Genomic DNA, 12,903 nt, shown 5'->3' with positions numbered 1-12,903 from the left:
AGTGATGTACGCCAACAGTAGAGAAAACATGGAATCAGTCAGCCAATATTCACTCCTACTGAGGAGTTCTCCTTTTCACATTGCCTACTGAATACAGAGGTAGAGGCATGGCTGAAAAAGCTGCTGTCCTTTGAAGTGAAGATTGGAGAAGTTGTTTGTAACCTGTTGTCCTAATACTAGGTTCAAATGTAAATTTAATGGATGGAGATCAGAGGGGGGATTTAAGCCATTAAAAACTTTCTGAGATGAACAAAAGTGGTTTGATGACCTTTTCTGACACCTGCCACTGAGAAGTGTGTAAATATTTCTGTCTCTTAGCTGAACCTGTCCGATCCTTGCACCGGGCATGGAGCCATGTCCCTCAGAGTCACTGGGCAATAGGGAAGACTGAACTTTATGTGAAAGATAGCTTGCCCAAAGTGGTTGAGAATGCTCTGGTACCTGTGAAGTATTCACCCAGATTAGCTTTAGGGCTCATAAATGTCTGTCATTTGACTGGCTGTCTTTCTTGACTGGCAAGTATTTTATGGGTTTAGAGAAGAGAATCTCCTTTCTTACAAATGCATTGTTTGCCAAGTATTTTATGCATAACTCCTCAAAATGAGTCATGAAGAAAGTCTCTACAACCATTGTGAATTGGGGGGGAAGGACAGGGTGGCTTTCTGTTTTGTTATCAGTTGAGGCCCAAGAAAATAATTCAGAGCTCCCAATGGATTCACTGGCCTCTAAATGGTCAAATGTACAAGTCAGGCGAGTTCTATCAACTGCGATGGGACATTGTAATTTCTAGGGTTACACTTGTTTACTCTAGGAGCTACCCAAAACCAATTTGACTGTTCATGGCAGTTGGTTTGGTTTGCTTTTTTTATCTAGCTTTCCTCACTTGGGCAGGGACGTAGCTTCTCATACCACGCAGAGCTGAGGAGAGCGTGGATCAGTGGCAGCACTGGGGGAGATCAACCAGTTGTTCAGAAGCTGTATGGTTGGATTAGTTTAGGCCACAGGTGAAAGTTTGGCTGTCACAGCTCAGCTTTCACTTGCTGTTACATGTCAGCTGTGATTTGTCTGCTCTGGGGAAGGCAGGACTAAGCTAGCAGAAGCAATACTGCGGCACCATAGCTCATGATGGGATATGGTTTGCAAGAATGGTCTTTTATTATGTGAGAGCTAAAATCCCCTGCATCATCCTCTTCAAAATGGGGGCTGTCCGAGCTTTCCAGTGTGGTTTGCATATTTGCAGTAAAGCTAGCATGAGCATTATAGCGTTAAACTGAAAAGAGGAACTGGTGGTAGCCAAAAGAGAGGAAGGATATGAGTTAAAAACAGTCCTTTGCACCATTCTGCCTTATTCTCATTTGTGGCCATCTAATAGGGATCAGGAGCTGGTACTATCCCAAGGTATACAATGATTTTTCTTCAGGACTTCTAGCTTCCCCACTCTCACACAAGTCTTATGTTTCTTTTCAGAGAGCCACATAGTTGGAAAAAACTATTTCATTAATAGCTTGCAGAGAAGTAGGTGTAGATGGTTCATACTTTTCTGTAAAACCATTTTCCTAAATGGTGAATTCTGTGTTTCTCCCTTCCTACTCTTCTCCCAGCTTGGTAGAGAGCACAGTTGTTGGTGTTTTTTTGTTTGTTTGTTTGTTTTGTTTTGTTTTGTTTTGCTTTTTAACTGCAATGTCTTTTTCCTCATCCTGACATCACTTTCTCTCCCAAGCACCAAATGATAAGATGAGGGGAAACGGCCTCAAGCTGCGCCAGGTGAGGTGTAGGTTGGATATTAGGAGACATTTTTTACTGAAAGGGTTGTGCAGCATTGGAGCAGGCTGGCCAGTGAAGTGGTTGAGTCATCATCCCTAGAGGTCTTCAAGAAATGTGTAGATTTAGAACTTAGTAGCATGACTTAGTGGTGGACTTGTCAGTACTAGGTTAAAGGTTGGACTAACTGTTTCTAGAGGCCTTTTCCAACCCTAATGATTCTATAATTTGTGCTATATCTTCAAGGTTATGCAATGTGTAAGATGACTGCCACCTTTTCCACTGATTGGGTTAATATTTTTTTCTACTTACTGGTGTTTTTACCAGTTTGTTAGCCACATGCCAGTGTCGGAAGAATCTGTGTTTGTCTTTAAGTGATATCCATCCCTAGCTTTGTGCTAGGGCTTTAAGGGAGCAAACTGCAGTCTGACTGTAACCCTACGGCCATCAGTAAGAGAAGTGACAACAAACCCCTTAATGCAGCCGTGGGTTTGGGGTGCCTCCCCATTGTGGTATGCTCATCCTTCCGTTGCTCCTGTTGAAAATACGAGTGTGAAGTGAGGCTAAGGTAGAAAAAAGAACAATATGTATTCGCAGCAAGCACTCTGACTCTTGTTATCTGAATTCTGGGCAAGCAGTGAGCACTGATACAGCTCCATGCCAGCTCTGAGACCACTTAAAGCAAAATAAACATCTTTGCAGCATGGTCTGATACATGCTCCCTTTAGAGTTGCAGGCACCTCCAATTAATCATGCTGCCTGTGCAAGAAGAGGCTTTGAGGATCAGAGGACGTTGCCAGACTTGATGGTCTGATGGAGGGGTGGGCACTGCCTCAACATTAAGGCTAAATGGGCTGTGTTCTCAGCCAAGCGAGCAGTCGCAGACACTCCTTGCCTTTCCTTCCCTTTCTTCCCAGGCAAGAGATATCTTGTCTGTATAGAGCAAAATCACAAGCTTTAATGAGCAAAGCTCTTGGTTCTGGTTAGCAGGATGTATTAGTGGTGCGGGGCAATGCTCAGTGTTGTGTGTTTTTGACTAAAGAGCCTTCCTTCCTTTGTGAGGAAAAGGCTTTTATAGTGTAGCACAGCTGGCTAGATCTCTGCCATAAATCTATGGGCTGACCAAGCTGAATGACTTCTTGAAATGTTAATGAATGAGATATGACCAGTATGCTGGAGTTGGGCTATCTATGCGTAGCATTCATGATGAGCAAAGGGGAATCTCCTGCTCCCTGTTTGGAGTGTGCTTGTCATTATGTGTCATAGGCCTCAGCTGTGCATCTCAACAACCATGCATGCTTTTGACTTTTCCTCTAATTCTGGTGATATTGAGGAGGGTGGCATCTTTAAGCATTCTATGGGCTTTAAGGATTGCACAAATCATGCAAAATAAATGGAGGAAAAAAATCAGCATACAAAAAAGGTTTCAGTAACAGCGCATAGCCGATGACAGCCTCTGCCCCAAGAGATATAAAGTTAGAAGAGATAGATCCAATCCAAAGCAGGGGTGCAGGATGCCAGAAGTGAGGGGAGCTGAGCAGTGCAATTTTTGTGGAGACGTGTTTGTGTTAATAAACAAATACAGAATGTGTGCTTACGTATGCTCTGGGCTCGAGAAAATACCTTTGTGCAAGGTTTTGTCATTATTACACTGGTAGGGGAGGAAATGGTTCATTTGTTTATAAACAAAAATGAAGTAGCTTTGTTTAAAAATAAAATTTTATAAGTAAATTAATCTGTGGAGACTTGGTCCACTGTGCAGAGAAACATGAAATGTTTTCAGACCTTATTTTTCTTGAAAACTGAAAAAGATGATTCTGTAGTGTGTACAAATGCAGAGCTATGTGCCTGAACCAATATGTCAAACTGTCATGTGGGAGATTTGGTGAAAAACATCTTGTCCTAGGGGAATAATTTTAAACACTATATGTAGGTTTGCTGCCTCATAAGAGATCATTACTCAAATCTATTCCCTCTTATGGTAGCTTGGCCTCTGCTTAACGGGCTCAGAGTGAACAGAAGCCCATTACTGCATCCTTTAAGAGTGGTTATCGGGTGGTAGAGGGGGAACTGATCTCTGATCAGGGAATATAGTGTTTTTGGCCAAATCATCTGATTTAGCCTTAACAAGATCAGTAGCAATCCAGGAGCTTTACGCCTGGCTGGTCATTGAGGGCGGGCTGCGGCGGCCAGGCCCACGCTGTGCAGCGCGGATGGGACTCAGGGGCAGCGCCGAGCCGCGGCTGAGGCTTTGTCAGAGCCTGTGAGGAAGTGTAAGGGACAAGCCCTAAGGCAAGTGGCCGTTCCAGGGATCCTCACCTCCTGTTTGTCACTCTAATCTCTCAGTAATGCTGAAATGTAGAGTGGAACCCCTTCCAAACCAGACCGTTACCAGACTGTAATTGTGCACTCTCGCTCCCTGCTTGTCTCTGTCTCGTTTCTTTTGTTGTTACTGGCTTTGGCAAAAATTAGAGAAATTGCATGAGCTGCACCTGAAGAGTAGCACAAACTCCTGTTGCCTCTGTGTAGCATCTGCAGTAGTGCTGGCGGTACACTGTACCTTCCTCAATTGATCTTATCTCTTATGAGAGGATGCACGTAATGCATTCTAGCGCTGCAGGTGAACTCTTTTTTTAATGGGATTATTTTACCTAAAAGTCAGGGCACATCTGAGTTTGTGTAATGTTTTTTTGGGTTGTCACAGTTAAGAGAATGTATTTCATTTTCAAAAAAGCGCATTAAGATGCTACATGATGGAAGAGGCTTTATGAACAGCTAAGGAAAAAGGCAGTGAGAAGAAAGCTGGAAGGAATGGAAGTAGATACATGTAGTGTCTTCAGGAATGAGGAAAGTGTCAGGGTCTAATCTCACTAAAGAGAAATGTGTTATTCCTGGGCAAATGTGAAAAACCTGTCTGTGGCGTTCGCACTGAATTTTCTGCTCAAGAAGTCCTTGTCTTCTCCCTGTATCTTCACTGTAGACTAGCAATGCCTGTGACAGCAGCAAGGCTCCTTGTCTGCACTGGGGCTCTGTTGTGTGGTAGTAACCGTGCCTTCATTAATACTGTGTAAACAAACAGCAACCTTTTATTTTCTGAATTCATGCATGCCTTTGCAAAATAGAGCAGAACGAAAGAGCAGCTTCCTAAACGTGTAAGGTCATAGCAAAAGGAGCAAAAGGATAGAGGGACATGGGAGTAAGGCTGGGTGAGAGTCTTTTTACTTTTGCTGTGTTTTTCTGGTTTTGTTTTTTTGGGGGTCTTAGAGATTGAAATGTGTTCGTATGGGTAAAGCCTGTTCAAAAGCTTAATGTATAGCTTTTGCCCAAAAGCAAACTTTAATATTAAAAATCAAAGCTTTTTAAGTCACTTGGGAGTGTGAAAGCATCTGTGCATATATGTGCTGCTGTAAAGAAGAGAAACGTGTTTTGTTTTTGTTGTCCTAGCTGGATGTAAATGTAATTCTTACATTTGATTTTATGTGTTGCTGTAACTGATGAATGCTACAAAACTATTCAGAGAATACTCTGAGATATTTACCTAGAACCTACAGTTTGTAGTGTAACAAATAAATTTGCTAGAATATTGGAAGAACACAAGGGTGTAAGGGGTGTGAAAATGACCAGAGTTAATTCACTTCAGTGTTCAAATGAATGTCTGTAAATATTTTTTTTGACATAATCACCCAAATCTTCCAGATGTTGTGGCTGGCTCTTGGAAATGCCTGTGCACAAGCTGAGCTAATAATATTAATCAAACCTCATGCTAACTTCCAGGGCATTCAGTGATTATTGCAGGAATTTTCTCTGCTGTGAGCAATTTTGCACAGTTGGCTGGGATACATAGTTGTGTGTGTGTGTTTTTTCTAGTTTTTATCTTCTGAAATACAGAGTATGGGCTGTTGCTACGTACAGGATAATGGGTAGGATGGAGTGTTATGATCAAGATAAAGGGAAGGAATAGTTTCCAGTGCTAGGGATTTAAGCTCAATACTTGCAGCAACTGGCTTTTAGGTCACTTTTAGGTCGCTTTCAGACTGACCGTAGCTTTTCTCGCTTGCTCTGTGTGACAATAAGCGACCACCCGAGGGAAGGGCAAATGGCAGCTTCAGAGAAACGTCGCTGTAGCTGAGGGCAGCTTGCTTGGCTTTGCTGTGCAGATGGGTGTCACCCTTGGACTGAAGGACGTGCCCACCACCAGAGCATGTAGAGGAATGCTCTAGAAGAGAATGACTATAGACAGAGGATTCCAAATAGGCAAGAAATGGGGAAAAAATAATTAATTCATGAAGGTGAGTGGTGAAGGTGAAGGTGAAGAATTCATGTGGTGCTTGAGCCATTTCCAGACTCTTTTTGATCTTCGGACACTAGTGCTTTTGGTTTCATGTCTTCCATATGAACATATTGTACGATGTTTTAACTCTGATCTGTACTTCAACATTTGACAGCAAAATTAACTGTTTTCAAGTGGCACACACAGTCCTGCAAACTGGGTAGTTTTATAGCATCTGTCCTGCCTTATGTCATGTCACATCCTTCAGTTTCGAAGAAGTCTCCACCTAGACTGTCTCTAGGTCTTCAGTATGGAGAGGGTTCTTACTACAAGGGTATTGCTCATACAAATAACACTTCCAACTTTCTTGTGGTAGTTGCTAAAAGAGGCAGTTGTGCAAATTATGTTTAAACGTAATTTGTACAAAAAATCCTTGCTTTCAATTAGGTGTACTTCATGACTGACAGTGATTTATCTGAAACTTGGCAACTGCGAGGCAATGAAGTGATGACACCATCTTGCATTATCTGACTAATTTTAACCTGCTGAGTCCCATCAGTCTCTACTCACAATACCCCTCAGGACTGTGTGCACCACATAAAGCGGGTGCTGTGACATTGTTGGTTTGAATAGGGCGGAGAAACAGCAAGGAAGGCTGGTGAAACAGATCTGCTGGGAGAATATTACTGTTGTTACTGCTTGTCCGAAACAAGCATCAAGTGATATCTTGTGCTTAAGAACATGATTCTCATCAGGTGGATCAGAGCACCTTTCATTTTTTAATACAAAAGGTTTCTTCAGAAAAACAATGTAGTTTTGCCAAGTCAGAAATATGTTTGAAAAAATTAATTTGCACTGGGTATTTTCCACTAGACTGGCTTTGAGAAAGCTAATGCCACTTTAAGACTAACTGCAAGCCCTCATTCTCTTCCTTTTTGTTTTGGATTTCAATGCATCATTTTTTGCACTCTTAATGAAAGGCCAAGACAACCTGAGCCCTTACATAATGGTATTGAGTTAGCACTGGTTGTCACTGTCCATATGATACCTAACTTCACAAGTTAGGGTCCTGCTCACCTCATATGTGGATGTTCCTCAAAGGATGGTGAATCCTGTTCGTCACTGTGGGATGCATTTTGCATTGATTCCTTTATCATTAGTTTGCTTATGGATTTTATCCACAGCAAGTATTTTAAACATAATTTACAAGTAAATAGAAGTATCTTTTTTATTTTTTAGATACTTCTGGTGTAAGAACTTCCTCACTTAATTATTGGCTGAGGACCTGGTGCTCTCTGTGTGTCACTGGTGTCTGAGTGATGGATGCAGACATTGCTGCTCGTACCAGCAAAGCACGGTGGAGCTCCAGACCTGTCTCAGCAGAGGGCCTGGACATGCGCAGCCTGGCGCTGGTCTTGGTCTGGGAATGTGCTTTCTCTGCTGCTTCTGTCAGTGTCCCTGTGTTCCCAGCTGAAAGGCTGGTCTCTTGAAATCCTACAGTAAGTGCTTCTTGCTAAACACCACAGATATCCTCAGGCCTCTTGCAACAGCAGTTCACAAGTAGCACTCTTTCCTCTTTTTCTGCAGCAGAGGAAGAAAGCTGCTGTCACAAAGACTAATCTCAAGGCACTGGCTTTTCCTGTACTGAAACCAGCATGTCCTGTACATTCAGGGAGACCTAAGAATAAAAAAATAATGGGTACTGTACATTGCAATGGACCTGAACAAATACGAATGAGAAAAACATTTCTCTTTCTCAGTTCTTTGCAATATTTACTTAGGGTTATTGTTTGTTTATGTGTTTGTTGTTTTTATTTTCTCTGGTTTCCCCGAAGTGCCATGATAATCACAGCTTGGGATTTGCTCATCTCTACTTATGCATTAATACGTTAATCACGTATCGGTGGATTAGCCCATGTTGCGTTGTTCCCTGCTCTCCACTGTGCCTGCAGGATGCTGCAAGTGCACCAGCTCCACAGCACAGACGTGTCAGTGGTGTGTGAAGGGCCGAGGTTGAAGTACTCCCCCGGGGAGGTAGGAATGCTTGTTATTCTTCAGAGAGGCAGCAACAGACTGTACATCGAAGGGAGGAAGTCTGGATTGTGAGGAGGCTGTGAGTAGCAGGAAAGAAGAGTAAAAGTTGTGAGCCTTTAGGCAAAGAAAGGATGTGCTATGCTAAGGCAGTCATTGAAATTGTGCAATGGTTATTACATGGAGAACTGCTTGTGCTTCGTCTCTGCTAGTTGGTATTGTATATTTATCAAAACTGAGTAAAAAATCCAAAGCAAATTAGAAGACACTGTAATCCATTTTGGGGTTTAGAAAACATCTATGTCCTGCTGATTTTCATTACAGCAGTAAGTGAGTAAATCTACAGAAATTGAAACCAAGATGACACTGTGCTAGGCCGAGGTGTGTAACATAGCTCTACAATTCATTTCTCAGTATGGTGTTATGATACTGTTTTCAATAAGAACATCTCTGATATCCTATAATCAAGTATTTAGAGCATTTTCTATTTTAAAGCAGGGACTTCTAGACTGGTTTAAGGTTATTTTTTAAGGATAAATGTAATATCACTATAACTGAGTAACAGAGATGTTTGGTTCCTGTTTGATATCTGGTGTAGTGGGTATCTAAGTGAAACAAACACGAGTGGCCCCATGAGGTGCAGTAAAGCTAGACTGCTTAGGTCTGTGGAACACTGGAAGGACAACATGAAATAAAATCTTACCAAGGTTAAATTCACAGCTATTTTTTGGTATATGTGGCATGTTCCAGCATCAGCCTCACCCATGCAAGATGCTCTGAGTCTATCAGAAAAAAAATGCAGTAGCCTGCCCTTGCTCTTGCTGCTGTTAGCTCTTTGTGCTCTGGGTGAATATGAATGAAACAGTGAAAGAGAGGAAATGCAGACTGCCTGTCAAGATGTAGCTTCTTGCCTTGACTCAAGCTGTTACTCTATTTACTTGCAGTTTTTGATCCCACTAAAAGTCCTCCTTGCAGGGGCTGGAGAGGGCTGTCTACACTGGCTGGGGCTTCCTCCCTGTCCGCAGCAGTGGCGCTCCTGGGGGATGCGTTATCTTTGAGAGGATTTTCTTTTGTTATCAGGCTGGCTTGTCCTGGAGGGAGGGGAGCAGCAAGCAGCCTCTTCTGTGCCACTGGCTGGCCAGCAGGAGCCACAGCAGCTACGAGCCACTGCTTTTCCACCTCAGAAAGCCTTTAAGAAGGACCCTGTAGAAGGGTCATTAAGGAAATATGAGAATTTACAAGGTGAGGCCTGAATTTGGTGGGTTTTGTTTTGTGATTTGACTAAGAGCAATGGAGGAAATCTAAAGAATTGATTGATTTCAGGGAGGTGATGAAGGAAAGATATCCGTGGCCACAGTGGGCATGGGAGGGGGGAAGGCACATGGAAGCAACTTTGAAGATGACAAAAACGTTTTTACCACAGAGATTACTGAACGTGTTAAGAAGGAAAGCAAGGGAAATTAATGGGTAACAGCCAGAGCAAGTTGTGAGTACGTGGTTATATACTTTGTAAGCAGCATTTTAGCTACTTTTCATATTAATTGTAAAGCACAGAGGAAAAAGGCCTGGAACATTGTTAGGGGTGTTTTAGTTAATCTTTTCGTTTTCTGTGGTTAACAGAAACTAACAGGGGCTGAAAAATCATACAAAAATCTCAAAACATATAAATTATCAGAGAAATGTTGTAGCAGTATTGCATTAAAACAGGTAAGTAGGGAAGCATGTACCCCTATGAGATGACGAGGAGAATGACAGAGGATACAGGCAGGTTCGGGGCTGGTTTTCTGCTTAGAGAGGCTTCGGTGTTGCTCTCAGCCAACAGACGGTGCACAGGGGTAAGGACTCCCTGTAATGCTGTAGTCCAGAACATGCATAGCTAATTGCGTGTAAATCCACAACGTTCAGCCGTGTTGACGGCTTGACTTAAAGCCAGCACATGCAGAGTTGAACAGCTCGGGTGAGGAGAGATGGGTGGGATGCAGCAGCGCGGGCGAGGACGGGGCACAGGCGCTGGGTGAAGCGGGCACGGGTCCCCCTGCCGGGGCTGTCCCTGCCCAAACTCGCGGCCGCCGGCGCCCCGCATGCTGCTGGCGCAGGTGCACTGCACGGTTCTCATAACACTCTCTCTGTGAACCCTTTCCAGCCCACGACCTTCCCCCGAGCAAGACCTCGGCGGCGGCGCAGACTGGCAGCCACTTGCAGTGCCTCTCGGTCCACTGCACGGACGACGTGGGCGAGGCGAAGGGCCGGACTGCGGTGCCGACGTGGAGGTCCCTGCACTCGGACATCTCCAACAGATTTGGGACTTTTGTGGCTGCCCTGACTTGAACAAAAGAAATTATTTTTTTTTCCTCTTTTTAATTTCAAAGGGCCGCTACTGCTAGGTGGACTATTTTTCTAGGTTGGTACCTGCTTAGTGGCGTATGGACTGGAAAGGGTTAATTTAAAGTAAACCTCAACCTTTTTTTTAATCTTCTGCCACAGTATGTTACCAGTGTTAACCCTTCTGCAGTTAGCACACTTTTGCTTAAGATTTTCCTGCTAGACCACGTTTTCCCATTATTCTGTAATCTTGGCATACATTTATAGATGAGGCCTTTTCCTTTTTCATCTCAGCGTATGTCCAAGTCACGTATGTCATAATAAGACAAAGATACTACTTCTCCTCCTCCTTTTCTTCTTCTTTTTTTTGTTTTGTTTTGTTTTGTTTTGTTTTGTTTTGTTTTGCTTTGTTCAGTGCTTATTACAATGGTAATCCTGAAGAACAGCAGTTCAGGAATAAATGCCAGTTAAAGTGAAATTGTCATCATTATGTTATATATTGACACCCAGCTTTTGCCAGTCACGTACAAACCAAACAATTAATGCTCTCTTGAACATTCAGGCAGTGATCCTACCCTTTCCTGAGAAAATTGTTTTGTTATTAATAATGTTCAGCCTGCACCTCCCTCCCTCATTTGCTCTCCATCTCTCTTTGCGAGGTGAGGACAGGGCTTTGTTTGTTTACTGTTGTGAAGCCCAGATACAGAGCTCTGTCATGAACGGGCTGGTTCAGACACAGCCTGGAGAGGCATACAGATGTGTCTCTAAATAAGTCTAACAGGAAGTTTGCCTCGTAGTGAATTGTCCTTATATTCTCCACCAAACACCCAGATTGCAGTAGCATTGTCTTCCTCTGTCGCTCACTTTGAGGCGTGAGGGGTGCACGTGCTCCCGAGCAGGGTGTGCAGCCTTGCATGTTCTCCGTGGTGTTCCCAGAGTTGCCACTTTATAACTGCTGGAGGAAAAAATCAATCCCCCCAGATCCATTGAACTCCTTCTCCGTTGCTCTTAGCGTGCAGACCCGTGTCCTGGCCACAGGAGCATGTGTGCATCACATGCATTTATCTGTGGGAGCTGACCCAGCTCCCACCATGGCTGTCCTGGTGCAGTGGCAGCAGGTGAACAGTGGAGACAGCAGAAACAAGGGGCTATGTGACCCAAGCCGGTCAGGACAGGGAGACTCCAAGTTAGACCCCCCCGACTCAGTCTTGGTCCTGATTTTGCCATGCATGTGAAGAACAACATTATTAGATGGACACAATAAAAGGAAAACCATACTTTCCTGGTCTTGATAGATAATACTTGTTTGAGAAAAAAAAAAATGGAAGCAAACCAGATAAAAATACAAATGACACGATGATCTGACACTCCTCTGGTTTTACGTAACGCTGTCTATTATTTGTGCATCCTCTGTTTACAGGGAGTGTGAGCAGTCCCACCCTTGTTCAGGCCAGCCTGGCTTCCTTTGCTCTCTGACGCTTAATACCATCACTGGGGATTTAGGTTTTAGCTGTGAAATAAAAGTCGGACTCTCTGGAATTATTACTTCTCCCATGAATTCATAAAATGTCCCTTCCCAAGGGATAGAGTTCTAAGACTGCTTTGTGCTTTTAGATGATTGTTTTGAGCCTTTAATTATTTTGAAGTAAGGTTTTCAATAGACATCAATGGGGAGGGAGTTCTGCCTACAATGCTAATGGCACAGCGCAGTCTGAAATTCTCACTCTTGATCATAAGTGGCATCAGAAAAATTCCAAGTGTTTAGAAAGACAGTTCTTTCTTGTTATTTGAATGTGCTCTTATTAACCATGCATGGATTGATTTCCTTTTATGGTTCTAGTCAGTGACTTGATTTTGGAAAAAAAATTTGGGGTTCTGGACCTTGATTTTTAATATTACTTTACTTTTCATTGAAGCTGGAGCTCCCACTTGGATGAGGATTTTTGCCCATCCTGAAGCAATGGACTATGGAGTCGCCTTATGCCCACTTGGTTTGGAGCAAAAAGATGTGATATTTTGTACCTTTTATAGGTGTGTTTGCTACTGAAAGTTCAGAGCTTTTCCCTGTACTTGCAATAAAATATCACTGTCCATGGTAAAATATCTTCTGGTAGAGTAACAATTACCAGATGTCACTCTGGAGGATGCTTCTTTGCCTGTGATTTCTTAAATGCCAGTTCATCAAAATAAGTGTTTAACTTTAAATCCTGTCTAGCAAAGCGCTTGAGGATATGCTAAACTGTAGGATTTCTGTATCTGGGGTAAGTGCTTTGGTGGATTTGGTCTGCAGTTTTAATTGTTTTGTTTTAGCTTGTGCTTGTTCAAACTAGGTGTGTCTTGGAGTAAACCCAACAAAACACATGCCTAGACATATGATACTGTCTTTCAGCACTTACAGCTGAAAATTTAGGAAGAGTTCATGGTCTGATGGCATTCCTCTACCATAGCTCAGGCCTGATGGCTTACTTCTTTGTTTTTTCCTGCTGCATTCAAGAGAACAGGTTTTTCAAGCTTCCTCA

The 12,903-nt window shown here is 43.0% G+C and overlaps 1 protein-coding gene across 1 annotated transcript in view; it reads left to right on the top strand.

Annotated features, from left to right (window-relative positions):
• MN1 (MN1 proto-oncogene, transcriptional regulator) overlaps positions 1–12,485 on the top strand; it is a 38,534-nt gene extending 26,049 nt beyond the window's left edge. The window contains exon 2 of the mRNA XM_084539029.1: positions 10,206–12,485. Coding sequence (XP_084395155.1) covers positions 10,206–10,390 — 185 coding nt within the window. The 3' untranslated portion in view covers positions 10,391–12,485. The remainder of the gene's footprint in view (positions 1–10,205) is intronic.
• The last annotated feature ends 418 nt before the right edge of the window (positions 12,486–12,903 follow it).

Source organism: Aythya ferina (assembly GCF_964211825.1).
Source record: "Aythya ferina genome assembly, chromosome: 17".
NCBI lineage: Eukaryota > Metazoa > Chordata > Aves > Anseriformes > Anatidae > Aythya > Aythya ferina.
Note: the sequence above shows the minus strand (reverse complement) of the source record. Positions and strands in the feature narration are given on the sequence as shown.